Genomic DNA, 12,138 nt, shown 5'->3' on the forward strand with positions numbered 1-12,138 from the left:
TATTACTAAAGTATGTTTCATATTATTTAAGGGAAGAAGAGAATAACGTTCAGCTTAGAATAATTTTTTTTTGACATAAGGGCTATGTGTATAGCCCAGGTTGGCCTCAAAACCCAGTCCTCTTACCAAGCGGTAGGATTGTGGGTATGCAACGCCATCCACATGTATGTATGACTGTGGCTTTGTGTGTGAATGTACACACCAGGGCTTGTCTTTGGTAGCTGACCTCCAATGTAATTGCTTTAGGTAAAGTTTCTCACTAAGCCTGAAACTTGTGTGTTGCTGAGCAGAAAGCCTGCCCTAGGGATTCCCTGCCTCAGCCTCCCCAGCACAAGTGACAGGCGTGTGCCATACCCAGCTGTTTTCACAGGGGTCCTGGGGGTTGAACTCAGGTCCTCACGCATGCCTGTTCAGTGTGACGGACTGAGAGAACTCTCCAGCTCCCTAGTTGTTTTGGCATGTGGTGTAGCTTAATGTGGTGTAACAGGAAAGTTGGAAAACAGTACAGAATAGCCACGTAGCTGCTGCCATTTCTGTCTTAGAGTCAACAATTTTCAACGGTTTGTTTGCTTTTCAAATTAAGTTGTCCATTGTCTCTGTGGCATGCATTGATATTTGAAAAGTTGCTCTCTTGAGGCTATGAAAGTAAATGTTGTACATCATGACATTTCATGGAGTACCATCTAATGAGGCTTTCTGTTTAAAAGTGAATTGATATGTTCTTACTAGAGCACTTCCAGAGTCTTCATTGGGCTATGAAATACTAAAGGTGGCAAGGGGCTTCTCCAAATGTGTAACTGTGTCTGCGTTAGGGTACGTTGTCGCAGTCTTGTTTAGACAAGAACAAGGCATTTACATATGCTGTCTCTATTTGTATTCAGAGATTCCAGTAAAATAGAATCTGTAGAGTTGCTGCCTCACCATTGTGATACAATGTAGTTCAGTTTGAGCCATTAGAGTTCGGTCTACATTCATTAAGATTGAGAAGGAAGGAATGTTAAGCTTTTGTTTCTAAAATAAGTTAGCTTTTCTCAGGCTGTTCTGTATCTTTATAAGAATTTTTTTCACCCCCAAACCGCTGATGCCACATACATACTCCAATCTGTTATACGTACTGCATAAAACTAGATAAGAGAAACAAAATGTTTTTATTTCCTGTGGATATTTGACAGACTCTCCTGGCCACCTCCCACTGGGCCATACAGAGTTTTTCATTTGTGGACTTTGTAAGTTTAGGATAAAATTTGATGGCCCGCTTTTAAGTTAGGTGCATTATCTAATTTAATTTGTATAACCCTGTGTTCTGTCTTAGTGACAAGAGCTAACATGCAGAGATAGTAGATCCTCTGAAGGTCATGAAGTCATTAAGTTTCCAACTAGATCCTGTGGTTCCAGTTGTTCGGTGGCTCCGTGTGAGTATGAGTGTGTGTGTGAGTGTGAGAGTGTGTGTGTGTGTGAGTGTGAGAGTGTGTGTGGCTATACTAGAGCATCAGGCCTGGGGAGTGATTTGTTTTAGATACTATGAGTATATTCTCAGTAAGGGAATAGTCTCATAGAATTTAATGTAGTCTCTGGATATTGAGAATAATCAGAAAAGTCGGTAAAATTGAGTATGGTTTTAATTTGCTAACTATTTTGAAGGTAGAGACAGGTAGATCTCAGCCAGGGCTACACAGTGAGATCTTGGGGAGAGAGAGATGAGAGGATAGACGTTAAGTTAAAGTAAGTACCCTAGGAATCTAATCCGTTAGTGACATCACAGGCAATGGCAAGGACCCACACGGGAGTGTGGGTAGAGCAGGGCCCCATAGGAACAGTTCCACACGGAGCCCACATCAGATGCTAGCTCATTAGATGAGTGATGGATGGGGAAGCCCAGACAAGTTTATAGCATAGAAAAGATTAGTGTGGGTATTAATAAGGGAGGGTTCTTATGCTAGTATGAAGGGTAGTCTTAGCTAGTTTAAAGAAAGCGTTAGCTTGCGTTGGGAAGAGGCCACATCGAGGCTACACTTGCCATTGCTGCGTGGCTGCGCCCTCCTGACTCTCGGGAGCTTTAAAGTTCCATCTTTAGAGATCTAGGCTCTCTGGAACATTCCAGTTGATTCCAGCATGCACTTGATGTTAAAGACCACTGCAGTGTCATCTGCACATAGGCCCAAGACATGAAATTATAATTTTTTGCAATTCTAATGTATAATATCAGTATTCTTTTGTGTGAAACCACATTTGGGCTATTGTCCCTTCAGCTGATAACTGACATTGAAGAAATACCTTTGAGTTTTCTTGTATTCTTTTTTTCCTGCTTAATTGTGTAGCTTGTGAATCAACAAAGTTGAATCATTTTTGAAAATTAGGAATTTTTGCGTTTTTGTATTTTAACATAAGGAATCTTAAATTTGTGGCAGCCACCAGAGAGGAGTGAATTGTGACATGTTGGAATTATCCCATTGCAGAGGGGAGTGAATTGTGACATGTTGGAATTATCCCATTGCAGAGGGGAGTGAATTGTGACATGTTGGAATTATCCCATTGCAGAAGGTAGCTCTGTAATGCTGAAATGATACATTGTTGAATCAGAATGTTAAGTCTTCAGCTAATTTTACAGTGTTTCGCTGCAGTAAGCAATTTGTACTCCCAGACATTTCATGTATAAATTAGGGAGTGTGGTGGTTGAGTCTTGTTAAAAGTTAGGGGAGGTCACAGAAATGACCAGAAATTTCTAAACTAAGAAAAATCAGTATAATAAGGTATGGAGTCTTGAAGGACTAACCCTCAAGGTCCAAGTATAGACATTTAACTGGCCTTCGGATGAACGGTCTTAGTGTTCTGTTGCTGTGACCAGAACTGTATCAGCTCCTATATGAGGAGACATTTAATTGGGGCTGGCTTACTGTTTGAGAGGTTTGATCCATTATCATTGTGGTGGGAGCATGGAAGCTCACAGGCAGACGGTACTAGAGAAATAGCTGAGAGTTCTCCATCCAGATCTGCAGACAGCAGGAAGAGGGAGACACCCCTAGTGACACACTTCCTCAAACAAGGTCACACCTCCTAGTCCTTTCAAATAGTACCACTCCCTGGTGACCAAGCATTTAAATCTGTGAACCTATAGGGGCCCTTCTCATTCAAACCATCCTGTTTACTAAAAATTATTATCCAGGTAGGAAACACTGAGGCAAGGAGAATGAGATGGAACTGTTGATAAAGTCCTGGTGCTACTTTTGATATATCTTGAAATTCTGAAAGTTCTGGAGACGTTCAGTGAATGTGATGCTAACTGCAACTGTGGCTGGATCGGTGACTCAGAATTGACACTTCTAACGCAAAGAGGGCTTAGGGAGTTCAGTTTTTACCTTGTGCCAGTGCCGATGAAGAACTTGCTCTGTTGCTGGCCAGTGGAATCAATGTTAACGAAATCAAGCTCAGAGCCTCGGTGTTCTGGTGAGAGAGATGTGCTGGCAGTGGTACCGAGAGGGTTTAGCTGCTTCGGCTTTGTGGGCTTTGCATTTGGCTCCTCTTTGCACTCTAGCCCAGAATCAGTGTTTAAGGGCTCTGGTGTTTGCTTACCTGGCTAGAGTGTGGTCACTTGTAGCCTGATGGAGAATGTCTCTGAAAAGTAAGAAACACCGCACTGGCGCATCATCCCAGCAATGCAAACCTTCTGCAGTGGGGTCATCCCAACTTGTCACAATTTGCTCCTTTCTGGTGGCTGCCAAATTTAAGATTCCATATGTTAACATACTAAAGCTGAAATACCTTATAGGAGGATGTTAAAGGAACTGTTAGAGGTCACAGGACAGCAGTATGCTATAGGTACATGGTGCTCATAGCATCTATGATGAAGGGTGGTTTAGGGAACTTCAGTTAGGAAACCTGTTGGCTTGGTTTGGGCTCAATGACGCTATTACACATTGCTTCTTGGGTATGTTTTTAAAGTACTTTGTCTTTATATTGCCCAGGTGGGAGAGCTGTGCACCTCCGCAGACTATGTGAAGGATTTAGAACGTGTTGAAAGGGGTGGATATTGGGGAGGTATAGAAAAAAACAAACACACAATTAGATCTGCTTCTGGTTATTTCGCTAAGCACCCTTGTCTAAAATCTTATCTGTGCAGTAAACTTTCGCATCATCTAATAGCTCAGACTATTTTAAGGTCCATTTTTAGTAGTTGCCTTGACAGCAGTAAGAGAACCATTTGGACAATTTGGGTCTTACCTAGGAATATACTATATGAGACTCTGGGGATTTGGGACAGTAACTCCGCCAGCCACATGAGCATTAGGGTAAACAGTAGCTGATGATGTTGCTAAACTGGGCTGTTTCCCTCAGGTGTATTAACTGCATTCCAAGCCTCAGGTGGGCTGACTGGGGCATGACCTCAGCCACCAAAGGCTGCTTCTGTGTGCTTTTTTATTCTGAGGCTGCTGTCTTCCCGTCAGTGGCCCAGGAACCTGGCTCAAGGGTTTAAGACAATGATGTAAGTGTGCTGTTACATTGTAATAATTCTGAGCGGCAAGCAATGGCGACATTCCCTGGGTGAGTTGCTCCCAACCATGAGGAGGTACGTCTGAATTTGGTTGTAACACATTATATGTCCTGATGAATAAAAATAGTTATCTGGCACTTTCTCAGCTATATCGGTGTTTCCCTAAGAGTGTGTTTGCAGCTTTTATCATAGAAGACAGTGTGTTATTTTTAAGATTTGTAAGATTTGAATCAGCATTGGGATTTCACTTAATTCCAGGTTAGCCCAAATTTCCCATGCATACCAAAGTTTCGAAAGACATTTTATTATTTAGAAACATAAACATTTATTTGAAAGTGGGTATCACGTTCAAAGGGAACATTTGCCCAAGATTAGCAGTTAGTATCTCCCTACTGTTTACTTTCACCGAAAAAAAAAAAAAGCTGACATAATAAGTAAGAACACTTTAGCAACATAAAATAGACACAGTCATGAAAAATACAAAGTCGGAGATGAAACCTTTTCCCAAAGCACTTGTTAATCCGCCTGCTGGGTGCTGATGTGCTGAGACTGGAGCCCAGTCAGGTACGCGAGCTGCTGGCGGAGTTCAGCGAGGCAGGTGAGAAGCGAGGCTTGCCTGGGTTGCTAGAGTGTCTGGACCTTTGCTATTGGACAGGAATGGTGATGCGGGCTGTGGCGTCGTTCTGTTAGAACAGAATAGAAGCAGATCACGGCTTCTCTTTAGAAATTACTGAACTCTGTTGGTGCCATAGCTGATGCTTCCGCGGTCCCAGAGGCTTCTTCTGGGCTCTGTAGCTCTTGACAGTGGTAATTTACTTTAAGGGGTTTATCAGGGTACCAGACCATGTGGATACGGCAAGGAATGATTTCCTAGGAAGTAAAGGCCTAAATGTTATAAACTCGAAGAACTTAAAATAAAAACAATTCGACAGACAACTACGCATCTTACCTGTGTTGAGAATTCATGAAGTAGAACAGTGAAGTCAAAATCAATGCTGTCCTCATCTGTTTTCTAGAGAAAGGAAAACAGTGTAAGACACACCATAGGATTCTGCGCGCTCAGGATTCGTGAGGCTGTGTCATGTGACTCCTGTGGGCGGTGTCTCAGCGCCAGTCAGGTTCCAGAAGTCACAGGCAAGTCTTTGTGAAAATCCTTAAAGCTTTTTCTCTGGCATTCATGGCTTGGGCCGAAGGCTGTGAGGATAAGGAGAATCTCTGGCGATCGTAGTAATCTAGGTACCGTACATGAATCTCTGATGTGTTCACTCCGTGTCCTTCATGGGTGCTGCAAGAAGCCCCTCATAATGTCGTGAAAACCGCTGTTACGTATGTTTTGGACCAACATGCCTTGTTTTTTTTTATATAAAGTTTAACAGTCAATTTCCTAGTTATGTTTTTGTAATATTTTTATAGACCAAGGGTACTTTTCTCTTTACTACTGAAAACGGGATTGTTTTAGAGCCTTCAGTCTCTAGAATATAGCTTCAGTCTTCTATAGGGCTTGTAATGAAACTGCTAAAGAATATGAAGGGATGATGATGGAACAGGACTCGGTGTTGGAATTTGTCTTTGCTTTTCTTATCGGTGGAGATTTTCCACAAACCTGCAGTAAGTGAGGAGAGAGCTGTAGAGGAAGGCGTACGGGGGTGGATGCTTCAGGGACTGCGTACGGTGACTTGCATCATTGGGTGGGTCTCTCTGGCCTGACAGTATAATATACACGGGGTGTTCAAGGCACAAGCCACACAATCACAATTCACCAGGGAAAACATCCTTCATTAGAGATTAGTTACCAGCCCTTCTTTTACATTACCCTTCGGTATCGGTGCTACCAAGAATAGAAAATACAAATTCTGAACATGTGCAGGCATGCTTTTGTTGCTGTTCCCTAAATAGAACAGAACAATGGTTGGTAGAGCCTTTACACTGCACATGGGCAAACTAGAGATAAAGCAGGTCAGAGAATGTGTGAGGCTCATGAACAAACACTGTGGTGGGCTTGAGCCAGACCCCACAGTGCAGGGGCTAGCCGTACCGGCTCGTATCACTTGGAGGCTGTACTTGGCCCTGCTTGGCCCTCGATTGATGGCTGCCTTTTCTTTGGAAGGCAAAGCTGGTCCTTCTCAAGTTGTCAGTCAGTGGACCCCCGTCACAGGCAGCCGCTGCCTGTAAGGGCTACCATGCCTGACTTTAAAAGCAGCATTTTGAACGAAATTATGGTGGTCTTCAAATTTTGGGTAAAAACAGGCTGGGCTTTACATAAATGGTAGAACTCCAACTTTACTTATCAGTTTTGCTCAACCACAGAGTAGTGCCTAGACTGTATGTAACTCAGGAAGCTTGTCTCTCATGGGTGAAGCTATAGGTTCATTCCCCAGCAGAGACAAAAAGAAAGGCACTACCCATGTTAAATGTGTAAGTTACTTATAATCCGCTGTGCCTGTGGTACTCCTTACTAAAGCCACTGGAGCAATGCCTGTATTATAGCTTGTGTGCATTTTCCTTCAGAAGGAAGGACCTTTGAAACCAGCCCCAAAGCACAGCTTGTTACAGAGCTGCAGAGGTAAACAGTATACCTCACAGTCTGCTCTCACGACACCAAGCCCTGCCAAGAAGTCATTATTTTTAATATTATTCAGAAATAACCTCTTTGGCTTCTATTCAAATTATCACAATGCCAAATGCTTATATTCCAGATTGATGGTGATTTTTTTTTTTAATTTCTGTAACTTAGTACTTTAATCTTCCTGGAAACCGTGAGGGAACCTGGTTTGACCCCCATTTTTGCGACCCCTCCCTTCATCTCTCCTTCGTCTCCTAAAAGGGGGAGGCTAAGCCCTAATAGAATCAATGTGGTTTTAGTAGAGTAAGTAGGCTTATGCTATTATTATACCTGCTTGAAAAGAGACTTCTCAGCAGAACAGATATGGCTGGTGAGGTAATTTCTGTTATCTCGGGCTAGTGGAGGAAGTTCATAAGCTGGAATAAAGTCTGGAACTGACTAATAGTGAGTGACAACCTGGTAGATACTTGGGGTTGGATGAGATACCTTTGAGTGTGAAGTGGAAACTTAAGGGTTCTTTGGAAGTCGGTTGGATGGTGTTTTGCTGGAGCAAACACTCGAAGGAATGTTTCATTAAAGTGGACCCAGGTGAAAGGCTAAGGCAGGTTGTGAAGGAACGTTTTACTGAAGCAGACAAAGGAGAGGATGTTCTTCTAGAACGAGCATGTGAAAGGACGCGTGATGAAGGCGTCTTCGCTAATGACACATGTATTGGTCCGCCTCACATCGCACAGCCGAGCTGCATTTGTTATTGGAGTTGCGTTCCATAGAGAGAAACGCATCAAACCCTCTGGTGGAATGCTGTAGCTTCCTGCTGCTTCTGAGGACATGGGCTTATTGGCAGTGATGTTAGCCGTGACAGATGCACGTGCTGAGGCAGGACTCACGGAGGGACAGTGACAGGACGCTAGGCTTGTTCACAGAGCCAGCTTTACAATGCTTGTGGGTCTCACATCTTCGCTGACCTGCACTTCACCGAAAAGGCACAGCCAACAACTTCTCCTGGCGTCCCTCCGGGTCCCTCCTGCTGACTCTGTGCTGACTCTGGCCGAGGCTGAGCCCGGCTGTCTCTGCCAGGCGGTGCCGCTGCTGCTGGCTCGAGTCTGGTATCCCCACTACTGAACTGGACTGGTGGTGTATCGGTGAAAGGCTGAGTGGATTGAGCCGCCGCTGCTAACAGTTCACTGCCGATGAACACAGATGGAGTTGCTCCACAGAACCTTTCTAAACAGTCTCACTCCCCCAGCCCCACAGTCTTTCTTCCCCATTGCCATCATTAAAGTCGATTTTGAAAAGATTAAAGTTACAAGAGTTGCTACAAGATTTGGTACTGGTGGGTTGGATCAGAGTAATGTAGTTCTGCTTTCGTCATAGTGAAGGCTGAGGTACAGAGAGGGCCCTTCTTTTCCCCTATCCTCAGCAGTCCCTGGTATTGGGGATGGCATTTGTTCTTCGGGTCTAAGAAAATCATGGCAGCCGTGTGATGGGTCTTGAGTATGTAGGGCTGTACATTTAGAAGTTTGTATTTCCGTATACCATTGCACTAGTGTGTAAGTTTAACCCTGGGGATTCAAGTAGTGATTCTCGGCCAGAAAGTTTGGGGGGCAGTGATAGTCACCCCACCTCTCATGCACTTCCTACCCCTGAGCTGTCTTGGCTTTTTCAGCTCCATCGTCCTGTTAGAGAGCTAGAGAGACGGAACAAAAGCCCTGCCTTGTTACATAGCAGTAATCAATTAGAGAGTAAAGAAGAAAAAAGAAACTTAAGTTCTGTTTGATGCCTGTTTTACAATGGTCTTTGGAAAGCAGACAAAATTATTAATAGCATTAAAAATGCCAAATGTTTGGCAAGTTCCTAAGAAAATACTGATGCTCCAACCATGGGTAAATCGTGAAAATGTTTCCTGTTAGTAAGTACTTCTTACAACTGGCTTGGCTTTTACTCTGGGGAAAAAACCTCTCTCTCCCTAGATTCACATTTACCTGAGAAAATTCCCAACCCTGGTTAAAGGCAGCTGTTTGCCTACTTCTCCTGCTAAGAGCAAGTCCTTGCGCAGGTCCCAGTAGCTGGGTACCACCTCAGATTCCCAGGACTCTTCCCATCCTCACCCTGGGCTCAGGACTCTGCTGAGGGACACAATGGATACCAGAGAACTGAGACTGGGTCCCACCTGTGCCAGTGTCGTCTGTGACTAGTGTCTGGCCGTGTTGTCTGCGTTCCCTCTGGGTGGGCTCAGCTGTAGGATCTAAGGTAGAACAAGCCCCAGTCTCAATCTTTCATAACTGTACCACTGCCTGTATTTTCTCCCCGTCCGTGGCTCTAAACACCATCTCTACAGGCACGGATACAGCCATCCCTGTCTCAAACACAAACCTCTATGGTTAGATGACTGTGCAGATTGTCTACTTGCCACAAATCAGACAGCTTCCTCTGAAACAGGTCTTGCTGTCTTTTCCAGTCAGTGGAGAGTCCGGATACTCCAGGACCTCCATTGCTGCCCCCTCGTCCAGACCACCGCCAGGCCCTCCTGCTTTCTCCCTTGTTTCATGGTAGTCTGTTCTCAGAGTGGAGCCAGAAAGATCCCGGGGAAATCACATCTGCTAATAGGATGAAGGCAAGCCTGGACCAACGACATCCCCAGCCTCCCAAGGACAGGCACCCTCCACTTCCTGCCCTTTCATCTCATTTCCTGCAGCCATCAGCCGCCCTGCTGCCGAGGTTTCCGGTCTCGGACTCCCCTCTTGTTCTTCCTGCCTTTTGGCTTCTGCTCCAATGCCAGCTCTAGTTCCATTAGCCTTACTTTGCTATGCAAGTTGCCTTTCAAGTCCCTGTATTTCCTTCTCCCCACGTTTTATGTTCCTGCCATGGCGCTTTCCGAGGCCGGATGATGCACGTCCATCGGCTTATTAACTCTTTATTAACGTCAGCAAATGTGGTTTTGTTCACTGCCTCCTCAATCCCTAAACCGGTACCCGGGCCATTGTATGCACTCAGACGTCTGCTGAATGGAACGTAATTAAAAGTCTCCCCGTGAAGGTGACCATTCCCCTGGGCTCAGTCCAGGGCACGGTCGGCACTGTGGCCCCGCTGGCCCGGCTCTCGCTCAGGTTCTTACCAACTGCTTCACACTGCTGATCTGGGTCAAGAAGTAGTGCAGAGACCTCGTGGTCTTCTCCCACATCACGTACGAGCTGCCGAGGAAAGCCAAGTCCCACAGGGGTCTCAGTGGAGGATCGATGTGTCCTTGACTGTCTGAGAGAAGAAAGAAGCACATTAGTACTTAGGCATGTTTAAGGAGATCTGAGGAACTTGAGTAATGAGGTCAGGGATGTGGCACTGTGGCACTCGCCGCAGTATCCTGATGGGGACATGGTTAAGATGGCGCCTCTGCTCCGGTTTGCTACACCAATCGTATAAACTTACTGAGTGGCGATTTGTAGCACCATGCGCACAGGAGCCAGTGCTACATTAATCTAGACATATTCTAGTTGAGACAACATTAGCTTGGTGAAAAAGTCCACGGCCATCTTGTTACATGCTGGCTTGGCCTGAAGGTTGGTGCGAGCTGCCAGCCTTCCAGTCACTCTGAACACGTGACAGAATCAGATGGATTTTCCTTGTGCCGTTTGTTTTTGATTCTTTTAGTGATTAATTCTAGTATAATGTCACAGATCACCACTGTGTACAGGTTGGGGGAGGCAGCCTCTGTTGTGGCCTACCAGCAGTGCAGGGCCACATTAGGGGACGATCTCTAGGTAAAGCAAAATTAGCATAAATCCTGTTGGTTGGTAAACAGTTGTCTGGTCTGTGAAGATACACCAGTCAATCCCCTGAGGCTCTGGCGCCTTTGAACGGCACAGAGGCACAGCCGATGCGTTCTTAGAGACAGCAGAAGGACAGACAGACTGGGCTGGAGAGTTTGGGGGAGTGAGATGTTTGTTGTTGTAAGTGGGGGTGCAGTGAGGGATGGGTGATCTAGGAACACTGCAGGCTCAGCCTGGTCCTGAAGGAACGTAAATGTATGGTTATGAATGGCCTCATGTGCAGAACCAGTGAGCACAGACTCGGACGGACAGGAGACTGAAGTCTACGACCTGACAGGAACTGTGGAGGAGTCGCACGGAAAGAGTGGCTGGCAGAGTCTGAAGACAGCACTATGGGTCCCAGATGTTTTCTGGAGGCCAGCTTCACAGGAAGTGGCAAATTATTAAATGTTAAGAGACAGGGGTGGCAATGACCAGATTTTCTAGTAAACCCTAGAACAGTAACACAATTCAACCCCAGCACATACAGACCTTGTGGGGGAAGAGAGCGGGAAGGTTAGGGTATGAAGTCCGAGGTTAAGAAAGACTACAGACAAGGATGATGGGATAGTTTCAGTTATGTAGAAATGGGTCAGGTATGGTCAAGGCTGAGCAATGTAAAGACTGCCTCCTTTTGGAGAGTGATCGTGGAGAGGAAGGAAAGGGACGATGGCTTTGTGAAGCACAGGGTCAGTGGAACACCCGTCTCAGGCAAGATCAGAAACTGCTGGTGGGCAGGATTTCAGAGATGAGAAGGATACGGATGGTCAAAACCATGGGAGAAGCTAGAGAAATCAGAATCCAGGGTGTAAGGAAAGGTATCCTGGGCAGGAGGGTGGCTTAGCAGTTAGCACATTTACTGTTCTTCCAGAGGACCTGCATTTGGTTCCCAGAACCCAAATGCAAAAGTCTCATGCTCAGTAGAGCAGATGGGACATTGTCTCACTGCAAGTGCAGGAGGCAGGCATGCTCTGCCCGTTGAAAGGCAGAAGCTCACCCATGGCTGTTTGGAAGACAGTGTGAAGACACTAGAAGTAGTGCGTGCTCTGGGGGCCTGGCGCTTGGGAAGTGCTCTCAGAAGAAAACTTGTACAGAGCAGAGCTGAAAGCCTTGGTTTCCTCCTCTGCCGTCATCCACTGTTACACAGTGGCCTCAAGGGTCTGGTCTCTCACCATGCCCCTCCGTGAACATCCAGACTTGGGCACTGCCATACTCTGTCAACTCCTCATGGTGACTAACAGTCCATCCTGCCAAGACATGCTAGTCACCGGCGAGCTGTGAGC

General features: G+C 45.6%; 1 protein-coding gene across 1 annotated transcript in view; it reads right to left on the reverse strand.

Moving 5' to 3' along the window:
- Nucleotides 1-4,872: 4,872 nt before the first annotated feature.
- The window catches only part of RARRES1 (retinoic acid receptor responder 1), a 32,877-nt gene continuing 25,611 nt past the window's right edge, over nucleotides 4,873-12,138 (reverse strand). The window contains exons 4-6 of the mRNA XM_080916591.1: nucleotides 10,168-10,304; nucleotides 5,439-5,501; nucleotides 4,873-5,359 (exon numbers count right to left, since the gene is read on the reverse strand). Of these exons, the coding sequence (XP_080772717.1) occupies nucleotides 5,210-5,359; nucleotides 5,439-5,501; nucleotides 10,168-10,304 (350 nt within the window). The 3' untranslated portion in view covers nucleotides 4,873-5,209. The remainder of the gene's footprint in view (nucleotides 5,360-5,438; nucleotides 5,502-10,167; nucleotides 10,305-12,138) is intronic.

The sequence above is a fragment of the Micromys minutus genome (genome assembly GCF_963924665.1).
Source record: "Micromys minutus genome assembly, chromosome: 4".
Lineage (NCBI taxonomy): Eukaryota > Metazoa > Chordata > Mammalia > Rodentia > Muridae > Micromys > Micromys minutus.